The 15,103-nt window shown below is 45.4% G+C and overlaps 1 protein-coding gene across 2 annotated transcripts in view; it reads left to right on the top strand.

The window, feature by feature from the left end:
* Nucleotides 1-255: 255 nt before the first annotated feature.
* celsr3 (cadherin, EGF LAG seven-pass G-type receptor 3) overlaps nucleotides 256-15,103 on the top strand; it is a 109,744-nt gene continuing 94,896 nt past the window's right edge. Inside the window, exon 1 of one of the 2 annotated variants that reach the window (XM_042410229.1) lies at nucleotides 256-6,368. In XM_042410229.1, the coding sequence (XP_042266163.1) occupies nucleotides 617-6,368 (5,752 nt within the window). In that variant the 5' untranslated portion in view covers nucleotides 256-616. The remainder of the gene's footprint in view (nucleotides 6,369-15,103) is intronic. The other variant, XM_042410230.1, reaches the window with a different exon arrangement.

A 15,103-nucleotide genomic window follows, 5' to 3' on the forward strand; every position in this document is an offset into this window, starting at 1 on the left:
AACAGGCTATAATGTCCCCCTCCTATTCCAGTTGTGGATATGGCTGCCGCGGGTGCTGTGTACAGCCCTGCGCATCGGAGCCAACCATTATGAGAGAGAGAGAAACAGAGAGAGAGAGAGAGAGAGAGAGAGATGCAAGCAATAGGGGGAGGGGTGGAAGAAGGAGAGAGGAGGAGAGTGTGATTGTGAGTGTGTGTGTGTGTGTGGATGGATGGATAGTAGCCTACCACCGGGCTAGAGGAGCGCACACACACATACACACACTCAGAAGGATAGTGTGTGAGCCAGCCAGCCAGTCAGTGTGTGTGAGCCATGTTGGATGTGAATGAATGTGAGGAGAGATGCTGCTGCCGCGCCGCTCCTAACGCTCAGATCTCCAGCTCCACGGACCACAGCGGGTAGATGCCAACTCTCCAGGCCGACGGAGAGACGGGGGAGCCTGGGGGAAGGTGTCGGGCGGTGCCGGCGGTCCTGGAACTGGCCACCTAGCCGGAACGAGGGACAGAGAGAAGTAACGAGGAGAGGGGAAGACGCACTCGAGAGAGAGAAAGATAGAGAATAGGCAGAGGTGGAAGAGGGAGAAAGGAGAGGAGAGACAGAGAAAGGAAGAGACTAAATGGCTGCACCGCTACCGGGCTTCACCCCGCTCCTGCTCTCGTCTCTGGTACTCCACCTGCTTCTCCTCGGCCCTTTGTTCGCCCTCACCCCGGGGACGGTGAATACAGGAGGGGATTGCAACCGATGGACACCGGCCCTCTGCGACCGAGACGCCGGTAAAGTGAGCCAGCAGCAACAGCAGCAGCAGTGCGAGGAAGCAGGGGAGTCGCCGAGGGGCAGCTGGAATCTACGCCCAAGCAGGTGGACCGTAGAGCGGATACAGACTGAGGGATGCTCTGGAGTGCGGCACGTAAGAGGGACGCTGGGGGGATATCACCGGGATGGGGCGAGGGGGACACGAAAGGAGAGACTGAAAGCAGTCGGGACGTTTTGGAGGAGAGGAGACGGCTCCCCGCCACTGCCACCTCCTCCTCCTCTCCTCCCAGGTATTAGGAGCAGGTCGAGCTCCGATGGAGTCGGCGCAGGAGAGGGAGTGGAGAGGGGGATGAGAAGGAGGAAGGGCGTTGTTTCACCTCCCTCTTCACCTGCATTCACCTCCTCGCCGGTTCAAAACGGTAAAAAACGGGCAGTACAAAGGACTAGAGCGTGCGCGCAACGATGGCCGGCGTCGGGGCCACACCTCACCAAACGTGGCGCCGCCAGAGTCTTTGTGCACGCCTCTGGCCTGTTCAGGGCACCCGGAAGTGGAGGGAGGAGAAGGGGAGAGGTGTGGGAGAGGGCTCATGAGGTGAGGAGGCTCTTTGCTACAAGCTGTTACCAGACACCCGGGCGTCTCCACCGGTCAAACTCCAACAAACAAGCCCTTTCCCCGGCCAGCAACCTCTCACCTGGCCCCTTGCCAACCGTTTCCTCTTGTTGCATCTATCCTATTTCTGGATACAATTCACCACATGCTGAGGCTTCAAACTATACCTTTGAATTTAATCCCCGTCTCACTAACAATTCAGATTGTATCCGGGCATCAAAATTGGACTACATTTTTAATTTTTCAACTCGTAATTCCTCCCAGAGCGAGTACACAGATGAAATTCAGCTGCATACAGGTTACAGGAACAACAACAGGGCTTGGGCTGTTGATGGGGGCTCAGCCAGCCTGGACAGGAGGGCTGGTAATTGTTCTCATTTGGGCAGGCACGATGTTATCGATCCCAGCAGCAACAGAGAGGGGGGTGATGATAGCTGTTTGACTGGGTACATTAGGAGCAGGGAGTATGAGAGGTGGGTGAGGAATGGGGGGAAGGAAGCGTACAGATGTAGTTTACCGGCAATGATTAACCCCAGTACCGGGGCGCACCGAGGTTGTTGTGGACCCCCTCTCCGTGATGTGAAAGCAATGTATTATCATGCCAGAATTATGGATAAGGGGAGGAGGAGGGATGAGAGGAGAGATAGAAATGATGGAAGAGGAGGAGGGGTGAACCAAGGCAACAAACACATTAATTTATCTAATTATCCGGATAATGATTTGGCTTTTCCGATTCTGAAGCTCCTATGTAGGGCTGATAATGAGCTTCAGCAGGGGAAATCAACACCTGCAACCGGGGGGCAGAGCAGTCAAACCCGGGGAGAGAGCAGGGAGGTTCCCGGTGGTTGCTTTAGATGTTTGGACAGAGTAGAAATGGGGGATGGATATTCAGCAGAGTTTATGGTTCTCGAGGGACGCATAGCTCAGAGGAATCCCCCCATCCAATTTATCCTCAGCAACATCACCGAGACGCCCGGCCAACGTTTTGTATTCAACAAAAGCGCCATTCCTGAAATCGCATCAACATATCCTGGCCCGGTGCTCAGTGCGCCCACTCAAAAACAAACAGGCGATTATGTAGAAACTGAAAAGCTATCCAAACCGCTCCGTCTATCAGCTGAAAAAGTAAAACCAACTTCAGAGACAGAGTTTGCCGGTGACTCAGGCTTTTTCATGCCTGCTAAGTTTCCCGTTACATCTCCCGGAGTTGTGTCTGCCACGTCTCGCTTTGCAACAGCAATCAAGCCACGTCTTCTCACTCAGCCTGATCACATTACAGCAAAGCACCTCTCGTTTTTCTCTGAAATTAACCCGACCACATGGCGGGACGACTCTCCACATTCGCTTTACTTACCCTCTATGGAGGACATGATTTCAGCACGACGGACAGCTCCCCCAGACTCTCAGCTCATGTTTTTGTGGAGGAAGTTTAACACCAACAGTAATAATAACAACAACGGGGAGGAAGAGGGAAACAAGGAGATGGATGGATATAGTCATGAATCAGAAATAGAAAAATCGCCGTGGCACGGTCAGACACAGCAACAGGACCTATGGGAGAGCGCACTGCGAGAGTTGGTCCATGCAGGGTGCGCTGACAGCGTTTCTACCGACTGTTCAGCCACCAAACATGGGGACCATGCACATATGCAATTAAAATCTGGTAAGCAAGTGCCATTAGAGCCCGAAGGTGTCAGACAGTCAGATAGGCAGCAGATGGGGACAGAGGGAGAAAGGGAGAGGGATGGAGAGAGGGAGGGAGACGGCGTGGAGGGCTCTGCTGCTGTTGCCGCCGCTGTTGGGGGAGGAAAATTACAGGTGGGGGAGGGCGAGAGAGAGGCGCGGTTGATGGGAGGGAGAGAACCAGGGGGAGAAAATGAAGAGGAGGAGGAGAGGGAGAGGGAAAAGGGAATAACAAAGGCAAGCCAGGCAGAGGAGAGAGAGGCAGAGGGAGGGAAGGGTCAGGAAAGGAGCAGTCGCACCACCACCATCACACAGCCAGATAGCGAACGATGGAAGAAAGAGAGTCAGGAAGATGAAAGCCACGAGGGAGGAGAGGGGGTTGAGAGGGAGGTGGAGGGGGAGGTGGTGGAGGAGAGGCACAGTTCAAGGGGAGAGAGGAGCCTGGAACGACTGATAATAGTGGGAGATGATGAAACCTCACAGGGAGAAAGGGGGAGGAAGGTTTTGATGCCATGGCCCCGCTCTCGACGTGCAGCCAACAGGCATCCTCATTTCTCCCAGTATAACTACCAAGTCCAAGTGGCTGAGAACCAGCCACCAGGCACCTCAGTCATTGTCATGTCTGCCACAGACCCAGATGCAGCGGACGCAGGCAGGGTGAGCTACTCAATGGCTCCACTGATGAATAGTCGATCATCTGACTATTTCCACATCCACCCAGACACAGGTCTCATCACCAGTACTCAGATTCTAGACAGAGAACACATGGATCTGCATTACTTCCGGGTTACGGCGACTGATCATGGCTCTCCTCGCCTCTCTGGCACCACAATGGTGGCCATTACTGTTTCAGACCGGAATGACCATTCTCCTATATTTGAGCAGACTGAGTACAGAGAGACCATCAGGGAGAACGTAGAGGAAGGGTATCCCATCTTACAGCTGAGAGCGACAGATTTAGACTCCCCATCCAATGCCAATATCCGTTACCGGTTTATTGGTGACACGGCTGCAATGGCAAGAGCGGCCTTTGAGATCGACCCACGCTCTGGCCTCATTACAACCCGTGGAGCAGTGGATCGGGAAACAAATGAACACTACACTCTACAGGTAGAGGCCAGTGACCAAGGGAAGGAACCGGGGCCACGCTCTGCCACTGTGAAAGTTTTCATCACTGTTCTGGATGAAAATGACAACGTGCCACAGTTCAGTGAAAAGCGTTATGTGGTGGCTGTGAAGGAAGATGTGCGGCCTCATTCAGAAATCCTCCGTGTAAGTGCAACAGACCGGGACAAGGACAGTAATGCTGCTGTTCACTATAATATCATCAGCGGAAACAGCCGTGGACAGTTTTCCATTGACAGTGTCACTGGGGAGATCCAGGTGGTTGCACCACTAGACTATGAGGCCGAACGGGAATATACGCTCCGTGTTCGTGCGCAGGACAATGGCCGACCACCTCTCTCCAACAACACTGGCATTGTCAGTGTACAGGTGACAGATGTCAATGACAACCCACCCATCTTCGTCTCCACACCATTCCAGGCGTCTGTGCTTGAGAGCGCCCCAGTTGGAAGCTCCATCCTCCACATCCAGGCCATTGATACCGATTCTGCTGACAATGCACGGCTGGAGTACAGGTTAACTGGCACCAGCTCTGACACACCATTCGTCATCAATTCTGCAACAGGCTGGGTCACTGTCAGCTCCATTCTTGACAGAGAATCTGTAGAGCACTATTTCTTTGGAGTGGAGGCCAGGGATTATGGCATGCCACCTCTTTCTGCTACAGCCAGTGTTACAATAACAGTGATGGACGTTAATGACAACCGCCCTGAGTTCCTCCAAAAGGAGTACTATGCCCGTCTGAATGAAGATGCGGTCGTAGGTACCAGTGTGGTAACTGTCACGGCTGTGGACCGTGATGTCAACAGTGCTGTGACTTATCAGATAACAGGAGGGAACACCAGAAACCGCTTTGCCATCAGCACAGCAGGAGGGGCTGGGCTTCTCTCCTTAGCCCTCCCGCTGGACTACAAACAGGAGCGGCGTTATGTTCTTACAGTCACTGCCTCTGATCGCACGCTCCATGACACCTGTCAGGTGCATATCAACATCACAGATGCTAACACACACCGGCCTGTATTCCAGAGCGCTCACTACTCTGTTAGTGTGAACGAGGACAGGCCACCCGGGAGCACTGTAGTTGTCATCAGTGCAACAGATGATGATGTTGGTGAAAATGCTCGAATCACATACTACCTTGAGGACAATATCCCACAATTCCGCATTGACCCTTCGACAGGGGCTATAACACTCCAGGCAGAGCTTGACTATGAGGACCAGATGACCTACACTTTGGCTATAACAGCTAAAGACAACGGCATACCACAGAAATCAGATACTACATATGTTGAGGTGAATGTCAATGATGTGAACGACAATGCACCTCAGTTCCTCAGCCCCAGATATCAGGGAACAGTGAGTGAAGACGCCCCTCCCTTCACCAGTGTCCTCCAAATCTCAGCCACTGACCGTGATGCACATGCCAATGGTCGTGTTCAGTACACCTTCCAAAATGGTGAGGATGGGGATGGAGACTTCACCATTGAGCCCACATCTGGCATTGTCCGAACTATTCGGCGTTTGGACCGTGAGAGCGTGCCATTCTATGAGCTCACCGCCTATGCCGTAGACCGTGGTGTGCCCCCACAGCGAACCCCCGTCCACATCCAGGTGACAGTTCTCGACGTGAATGACAATGCCCCTGTCTTCCCTGCTGATGACTTTGAGGTTCTAGTGAAGGAAAACAGCGCAGTGGGCTCTGTGGTAGCCCAGATCACGGCCACAGACCCGGATGAGGGTGCCAATGCTCAGATTATGTACCAAATCGTGGAGGGCAACATCCCTGAGATCTTCCAGATGGACATCTTTTCAGGGGAGCTCACTTCGCTCATTGATCTTGACTATGAGGCACGCAATGAGTATGTCATTGTAGTCCAAGCCACCTCAGCACCTCTAGTCAGCCGGGCCACTGTACGGATCCGATTGGTGGACCAGAACGACAACCGTCCCACTTTGCAGGACTTCCAGATTATTTTCAACAACTTTGTATCCAATCGGTCCAACAGTTTTCCCAGCGGGGTTATTGGGAGAGTTCCAGCCCACGATCCCGATGTGTCAGACCGGTTGTACTACACTATCGACAGAGGGAATGACCTTCACCTGCTGCTCCTGAATCACACCAGCGGAGAGATCCGACTGAGCCGAAAACTGGATAACAACAGGCCACTGGTGGCTCCCATGATGATCACCGTCACAGGTAAGAGAGCATGGAGGGAAAAATTTGGGGGAAAGGATGGGAGGGAGGGTGTGTGTGAGTGTGTGTGTGTGTAGTTGGTTTAGATTCCCCTGCAGCTTTATTCACTGTGACAAATATGGTGACGATAAGGACTGAGACTCCACAGGTCTGTGTGTGTGGGATAGAGGTGGGGGTGGAGTGGGGTGGTGGGGGAGGTTGGTAATGCTGGATTGCATTAAATTGAGCTCTGGGCATTGCTTCTACCTTTTTCATTCGTCTTTTTCTCTTGACTTGTGTTCAGGAAGGAGTGACTTTGATCTTTTAAATTTGAAGTGGGGTAGAAATTACAGTTATGCATGACAAAACATGGTTATTATGTTTGAGAATCTTCCTGAAGATTCGCATTCCTGTTTTGGTTATTGATGGAACAAGTAATTGAAACTAACAAAAATGCTTCTTGAAACACATTCAGCTGATTGAATGAGTGGGAGGGAGAGAGAGCGAGAAATTGAGATTTGTTACCTGTGTCTTAGACATCTGCTATCTGTACCCAAGTCTCTTAAGGAGATGGCTCATGGGAGAAATTGTGTGCATGTGTTTGTGAAAAAAATATAGACAGTGACAGAGCTGCTACTCAAGTTAGATTTACTTGAGAGCATGTGAGGTAAACAATTAGGAGATTGATGCCAGTTGGAGTTTCAAAGTGTGGTAGAGGTGAGAAATGTCTGAGAAAAGAATGATGAGAAAGAAAGCACGTGTGATGCTTAGTTTGGATTCTGTGTGAGAAAATCTGACAGTAAATATAACAAAGGGAAGAAAACGTGTGGCAGGAGATAGATTTAATGCATATTTGAAGGCACTTCAATGTGAGGTAACTGACAGTAATTATTAGCGGGTTTTAATATCAGTCAGCGTGTTGCCACTTTATGAGATATTCTGTTGCAAGCAACTGGTTTAAAGCAGGTATTTAAATTTCAGGCATGGCAATGACAATTTTGTTGTTGTGGTTATGAGCAGCAATCAATATCATAGTACTACCAACATGGTTTGATTGACAGGTGATCTGGGCTAAGTGCAGTCCAAGTTGCCATATCGATGAATGCTTTGCACTTAAGATTTTGTAAAATTAAAGAAATCTATCGGAAACATGCAATTCCAACTGGCAGGACCAACTGCTGTCACCGGTTGTTACAGCAAAGGAAGAGTTTAACATTTTGTGACATATGTTTACTTAAAACTTGTCTGCTAAAATGATAAGTTGTCATTTTTACATTTCTTTTTATTTGCATGGACTAAACAAACAAGATAAAGTGTGTTAATCTGTGAGCTTTAGACGTGCCTGTAGGCATATTTTTGAACTTTGGAAGGCTTGTTGTTTCCCAGTGCTTCCAGTCTCATCTATTCAACATCTATTTGCTTGCATTTCCAGGCTTTGGCTTTAAGATAAAGGCTTCCTAAAAGCTTTACAGGCCTCTTTGCTGTCAGTGATCAAAGCCCCAGAAACCAAATAAGGAAGAATAAAAAATGAGAGCAGCATTGTTGTTTTGAAGGCCTGGTTAGTGCTGTGTTTGTATTCTGTCAGAAAGCTTTAATGTAAGAGCGCTGGCTTGGGAGTGTGTATGACCTGCTTCCCTATTTACACTGCTTTTATACCAACCTCTCTGGTGACGACCTAGGCTCATACATATTCATTTTGGTGTAATTTTGGATATGTGAGTGAGGAAAGGACTGTGTGAATGAGTGAGGAACCCATCAAGTGAGCAAAGAAAGAAGTGGGTGAGTGATCAAATGAGGGAGGCAGTGAGTGAGTGACAGGTGAGTAAATAAGTTGGTTAATGAGTAAGTAAGTTAGTTCGTGAATGACAAAGTGAATGGGGGGTTGATCGGTCAGGTGATTGACAGAGTGAATGAGTGAGCAAAAGAACAAGTGAGTGAGTTTATATGTTAGTGAGTGAATGATGAAGGAGTGAGTGCAAGAGTGATTGATCAAAAGTCTGAAAGAGTGAACAAGTGAGCGTGCTTGAGAAATTGAAGACAGTAAGAAAGTGAACAAGTGAGGGAGAGAATAAAAGAGAAAGGAATGAGTGAGTGGGTGAGTGGGTTAGCAAGTGATTAAGTGCGTAAGAGAATGAATGAAAGAGTGAATTTAAGAGTCAAAGAGTGAATGAGTGACTGAATGAATTAGTGAGTGAGTAAATGAGCGAGTATTAACATTAGAGAGTAAACGAAGATGTGAGTGATTACATGACCAGTAGAGTGAGTAAATGAGTAAATGAGTGACTGAATGAACAATTATTCAAGTGAACAAAGTATTTTTTTAAGTGGAGCAGGGAGAGAGTGAATGTGTGACTAAACCGGAATGAGCGAGTGAACAATGAACAGTGTTTGTATGTACGCGTTTGCCAACCTTTGTCTCCATCTGCCTCTTCTGTCGAGTATTTAGCTCGGCTGAGCCAAACGTGTGGATTAATTTCTAATTTTCTTGCTGTTTCTCCCTCGCTGCGAAAGTATTTTACTCTCTCTCTCTCTCTCTCCCTCTCTCTCCATCGCTCCAGGATTTGACAGTTATGAGATTATAATGAAACAACAGTCAGCCAGAGTCATGCTCGGAGCAAAGCTGTCACTTCCATTGTTTGCTGTGTGTTATCTGTGACTACCCGTCCCTCCTCTACACATCACTTTCTTCTTCTCCTTTATTCTGCCCATCCTCGGATGGATAGATGAATGAATTCTTCTCAGTCAGTTTTCTTGCTTGCATTTCTCTCTTTTTTTTCTTTTCCTTTTGCCCTTTCTACTCTCTTCTCCTTCTAACCATCTCCTCTATATTCAACCCCTTGTTTCCTACTTTGTATATTATTTTTCTACTCACCTGCTATGTCACTTCTTCTTCCCCCTTTTTTACCTCTCTCTCCTCCCACCCCGTCCCTTCTTCCATAATTAGCAATCCATCCTTCTCTCCTCTAACTCTCCTCTTTCCCTCAACACCTCCCCGTAATCCTCCTATAACTCTCATGGGCTGTTTCTCTTCCATGGCATATTCTTTTCAACTCTGCTCCTCCTTCCTCCTCTTCTCTTTTCTGCTGTCTTCTCTCCTTATTTTCTCTCCTTGTGTGTCTAAATGTCAAGTGCCTGAATGTGTTGTGTATTTGTGTGTGTGTGCTTCTGCAGGCATGTGCGTGCCTGATGTTGTGTGCTTGTGCGTGTGTAAATGTGTACTTGCAGGGGTGGTATCATTTGGTGCGTGCGTGTTCGAACAATGTTTTCTTGTAGGAAAGGGATTTTTTTTTTTCTGTGTGTATGTGCTTGTGTGTGGTTTGTGTTCGCACATGTGTATGTGTGTGTTCGTAAGTGCGTGTGTGTGTGTGTACTCTCAGGTGGCTCAAAGCATTGCACTTGAGAGTGTATTCATGTCTCTTCAATGAATAATATCTGTGCATGCCAGAGAGTGCTGGGACTACGCTCCTCTCTTTCCCTGCTTGTCTTATTTTCTTACTTCCTCACACTTTCCTGCATTCTTCCCTCACTTTCTTTGTCTCTCATTTCCCATCCTCCTACCCTCTCTTACAGTCTGTATCTATTCTTTCTCTCCTATTCTCTGTGTGACAGTTTCAGACTACTGATTCTCAGCATAATTCCCATTTTTATGGTACATTGAGATTAAACGCTGTAGCCGTGCTTGTGTTGCCAGCCGTTTAAACACCCACACTTTTACACACATGAAACTGGCTTAAGGGTCAGCTGGTTGGGGGAAGTAATGGGAAAAAAAATAATTTTAGCTTGGCACCCCAAACAGCTCAAGGTGCCCTTGAGCAAAGCAACCCCCCCAACTGTTCCAGTGGCCGAGAGCAGAGAACTGTGGTTGTACTGGCCAAGTCCCAGTCGTGAGTGTGTGTAACAGTTTGAATGTAGAGCAGCGCTTTGCTGGAAGAGAAAACACGTGCCTAACTGGACTTCCCTCGGTAAATGAAGGTCGAGGCAAAGACTCTGTGGTGTTAATATGTTAGATAGACTTTGTTCAATTGGCCTTTTTCACAGACAATAACAATAAAATTCTTGATGGCTAATTCCATTTAGCTACTTCGGTTTCAGGGCCCTGGTATTGTGCATGCTGGCTCACTGTCACACTGTCATGGCTCACTGGGACACTTGAACAGAACGGAGCCATCGTTAATGTCATTAGTAACACCTGTGCTTTTCCTATTACAAGTCAAAATGTCTGCTGTGAAAAATAAGCCTATTGGCAGTGCATATAAAAGTAGTTTGAAAGAAAAATGTATTTGGTGTCAAGACATTTTTTTCTCAATCTTCTGTTTGGTGTAACAGAAAAATACAGAGAGTGATGTATATTCTTCATGAGAAAGGAGTTTACTTTTGCAGCAGCTAAATCACAATCGTAAATGCTGCTACGAGTCTTTGTCATATTAGATTTCATGCCAATTACTGACATCTGTTAATCCCCAGTATAATATAGATGTCCAACATAATGTAATCCGGTTGGTTTAGGTGCAAGAGCTGAATGCCCGACCTCTTTCATAAGTGACAAATACTCCTAATTGGTCTTCATCAATATGGCTCACCTGTGTAGCAGTGTTTCTGACCCTGATTAGGTTAGTGTTTAGTTAAACCTGCATAAATTTAGGTTTTTGGCCAGTTGGGAGAAGAAGTACTATTACTGAATACTAAGAACTACCATGATTAAGTGTTAGAGTAATGCACTGACGCTATAGCATTATGTAAGACCACCAGTTTATTTGTGCATAGTCATGGAGGACATTTAAGTGAGTTACAGGTCTGCCCAGTGCTTCAGTGCTGTACTCTCTGTAAATAAGTGGAGTTGTGATACAGTAAGGCATCATTAATAATGACTGTGACCTGCTCTACACATGTATGTTTTTTAAGGGCTTTTAATGAAAAGATTTTATGCAGATCACTTTAAAGAAGACAAATTAACACAAATAAAATGTAAAACCACAGATGTTAAACAGCAAATAAAGTACATACTGAAACAAAAATAGTATAAATTGCAAACTCATTTGTCAAAGTCACATGTCACAGGCTCACGTAATGCAAGTGTTAGTACATAGAAGAGTGAGCAGTCCGCACAACCGTTATCCAATCCGTGTAACTGATCTGATGAGCCAAAGCAACATTTTGTGAACATGCAGGGCACCGATCTTTCCTCCATACTGATTTGAGTTAATTGGAATGATGTTGAGAATGACAACTCACCACCAGTATACTCACACACTGGTTTACTATGTGTTGTTACTTACAGTAAGCCTGGACACAGGTCAGTGCACCATGAATACGCTTACAGTGCATATAGGTCATTGCACTGATGTTAACAAAGACCTTTCCCTATCAGTGCATTGCGGGTGATGCTGCATGTGTAAGACTATTGCATTTACATGTGGGTCAGCTGAGAAAGGTCAACACCCAAGAGCAAATACAATCTGAATAATGTTCATGTGAGATAATAATGTGCTTTATATACAAGAAAGGAGGTAAAATGAAGCAAAAGTACAGTGTGTACTCTCATGTTTTATTCCTGTTGTTGATGCCATATTTCTACCCTGCCTTTCTATCACAGTACATGTATTAATTGTCTTCAATCACCAAAGACAAGCACAGCTTATACACTTCATAACAAAGACAGAGGAAAAGGAGAGAGAAGTGAGCACAGAGAGTAAATGTCATGAACCATTTTTAATGTCATGTTGTGATGAGAACATGGTTTGCCCCTTGAATCCCCACGATGGCCCACAGGCGTCGTTTTACCACCAAAACAAAGTGGTTTTATATAATAGGCCTTTCAAAAGCTCTGTGAGTGTGTGCAGCGTAGCCTGTCTGCTTCTTCCCCTGCGACTTTTCTTTATTCTCAGTTATTTGCAAGTTGCTGACGGTCTGTCTACTCAGTTCTGATAACATGTATTGTTGTGCATAAGTGAAATGCCTACTATATTGTAGTATTGATAGTTAATCATGATGATCATACAGTGCATTAATTACAACTAATACCGCCACTACTACTATCATTATGACTACTATTACTACTGTAATCAAATCATATTGTAAGCCCACACACTTGCAGCATCCTGAGAATGTGAATGAATATGATAAAGTTGCTGCTTTTCTAGAGAGCTGATGAGTTGACACTTATTCACATCTCATTTCTTAAAAAAAAAACCCAAAACAACCATGTTAGTTGTTTGTTTGAGATGGATTCACTTCCTTCTTTGATGACATAGCATGTAAACGCTCTACAAAAGCAAGCCAGGAAATAGTTAGTGTAGCTTAAAAATAAAGATAAGAAGAAAGCAGCTCTAGCCTGGCTTCACCTTTAAACCTCAGTAATTAACACGTTGTATCTCATTTTTTGAGTCTGTACAAAAAGTGTGTGTAAAAATGATAAGTTGTGGTTTCACCTCCTGGACTCTGCTCTTGGCCAGTCTTTATGCTAAGCTAAGCTAAATGGCTCCTTGCAGTAGTGTAATATTTACTGTGCATATGTAAGAGTGGTATCAATCTTCTCATCTAACTCTGCCAAGAAAGCAAAAAAGTGCACTTCTAAAAATGTCAAACTATTCCTTCGATCATCAAAAACTGTTAACCGCACATATTGAATTAAAACAGATCTTGAGGAGAGGAGGAATAAAAGAAGTGTACAAACAAGGCTCAAACCCACAACATCATGAGCACACAGCACTTACTACAGCTCACTTAGCAACCACGATGACCTACATGTACTGTATATACTGTAGTAGCCACGCTATAGAGGAACCTTTATCAGCCCATTAGAATCCATTAGACGAAGCCTTCATGTCTTTGGCCTGATGGGGTTTGATGCATCTACCACCCATCAGGAGTTAAATGGTTCAGGCGGAGCAGAAAGGATCACAGATTTTGACACAGTTTTCTCTGTCCTCAGAGGTTACAGAGAGCCAGATGGTAGGTTTCTTTGCTGGATAGTTAGTGTCCCAGCGCCGGGACCAAATGTGTGACCTCAACAGGTTTTTATGTATATATATGTATGTAAGTAATAATAAGAAAATCAGGACTTTAAGTGTTTGATACAATACACGGCTTGTGTTAAAAAGAAAGTGGGCTAAGTAAAAGGGTTTTGTTATCTTATGCAAATGGATAAAAGCAATGTTTTTAGAGAGGAATCACATTAACAGTACTAATAAGATGTCTGTTTTACTGCTTTAACTTATTCAGGATTTGTCAGCTTTGCTCTCAGGTCTCTTTTAAATGCCATCTTACTTTGCATTCATACAGCTTTACATATTCTCATCTGCGAACTGCCCTTCACAAATACAGTCCACTTGATATGAGTCCTTCTCTTGGGTAACAGTGTGGTTTCAGTGACAATGACCGCTGGCAAAAAGAAATAACATTCTCCACAGGGGAATATGGTGGTGGTGGTGGTGAGAATTCAGGCATAGTGAGCCACCATCAGTTTTCAGGGAGTTGAGAGCATAACAAATTCATGTTCCCCACCGCGACATTTGCAGCTAGTTTGGGAAGTCTCTAGCCCTGAAATCTATTTTTCACTCTTCTTTTTCATCCCTAAAACCCTAAAAATAATACTACCTTATTACACTGGGGGGATATAATGATGGTGAAGCATCCCTTTCTGCAAATACTCAAGATTAGTTTTGCTATCACTTGACTAGGTTTTATGGTCTAGGCTTGTTGCTCACTTGCAGCCTCGGTTTTTCTCTGTGGACTCTCAAAGCAGACCCATACATATGTTTTAAAAAACACATGCAGGATGAATGTGTTATAAGCTCTGATAACATATCCAGCCTGCATAATACATTACAGAGAAGATATTCAAACTCTTGGTGGCAGAAAGTTTTATTACAAACTGTGCCTTTAAGATTTGCTGCATAGTTGTATAATTAGTATTTGTGATAAAGAAAAGATGATTTATTAAATGTCACAAAGTGAAGGAAATGTATGAATCCTGTGCCTGTGCTACGCTCCAGCACCTTGCTGGATGTTTTTATGCTTTGTCTGTTTCTTTAATTAGGAAGGCTGACATTCATCCACTGCATTTCCCTTCCCATTAGCGGTCTGAAACAAACACACACGGCTGGATGAGTATTCAAATACCAAAAATAAAGCAAAAGATAGATTATGCTGCCAAATGAGTAGAAAAATGGCAGCTGGGACACACTATTATGCAATAAGGCATCTGAACAACGATTGGAGCCCACCAGGACGCTATTCACTTATTACTGAAACTGAAGTCTTGATCCTTTTGGGTTTTTTAAATCTTTAATAATGACCATCAACCTTCTCTGCAAATAAAGTTTATATTTTATCATGCTTGTAACAATTGCTTTATACTAATTCAAAGAAGAAAAAAAAGAGTTATAGAGCACATTACAAACACTAGTGCATCACAAACGCCAACTTACCCAAAGGTTAGATTTTCAATCCTTTCAGACATCTAAGGGCCAAATGGTGACTGGCAAATGGACATAAGCGTTCATGAATAGCATTTTAATAACTTGTTTGTGTTGGTTTGTGACTAAATGAAAATGGGTTCAGTCCAAATCAGCCACCAGAGAGGAGTAAGAAGCACAATGCAGGGAAAATGAGGAAACATCATCCACAGTCTGGAACTTCCATGCTATGTTTAGCATTGTATCATCAGTAAATTATTACTACATTAGCCTTACGACATTAACATGATTACTGTCAACAAACAAGATCATTGCACAGAGAGAGAAGTTTGACAGCGATCT

Source organism: Thunnus maccoyii, chromosome 4 (genome assembly GCF_910596095.1).
Source record: "Thunnus maccoyii chromosome 4, fThuMac1.1, whole genome shotgun sequence".
NCBI classification, from domain to species: Eukaryota; Metazoa; Chordata; class Actinopteri; order Scombriformes; family Scombridae; genus Thunnus; species Thunnus maccoyii.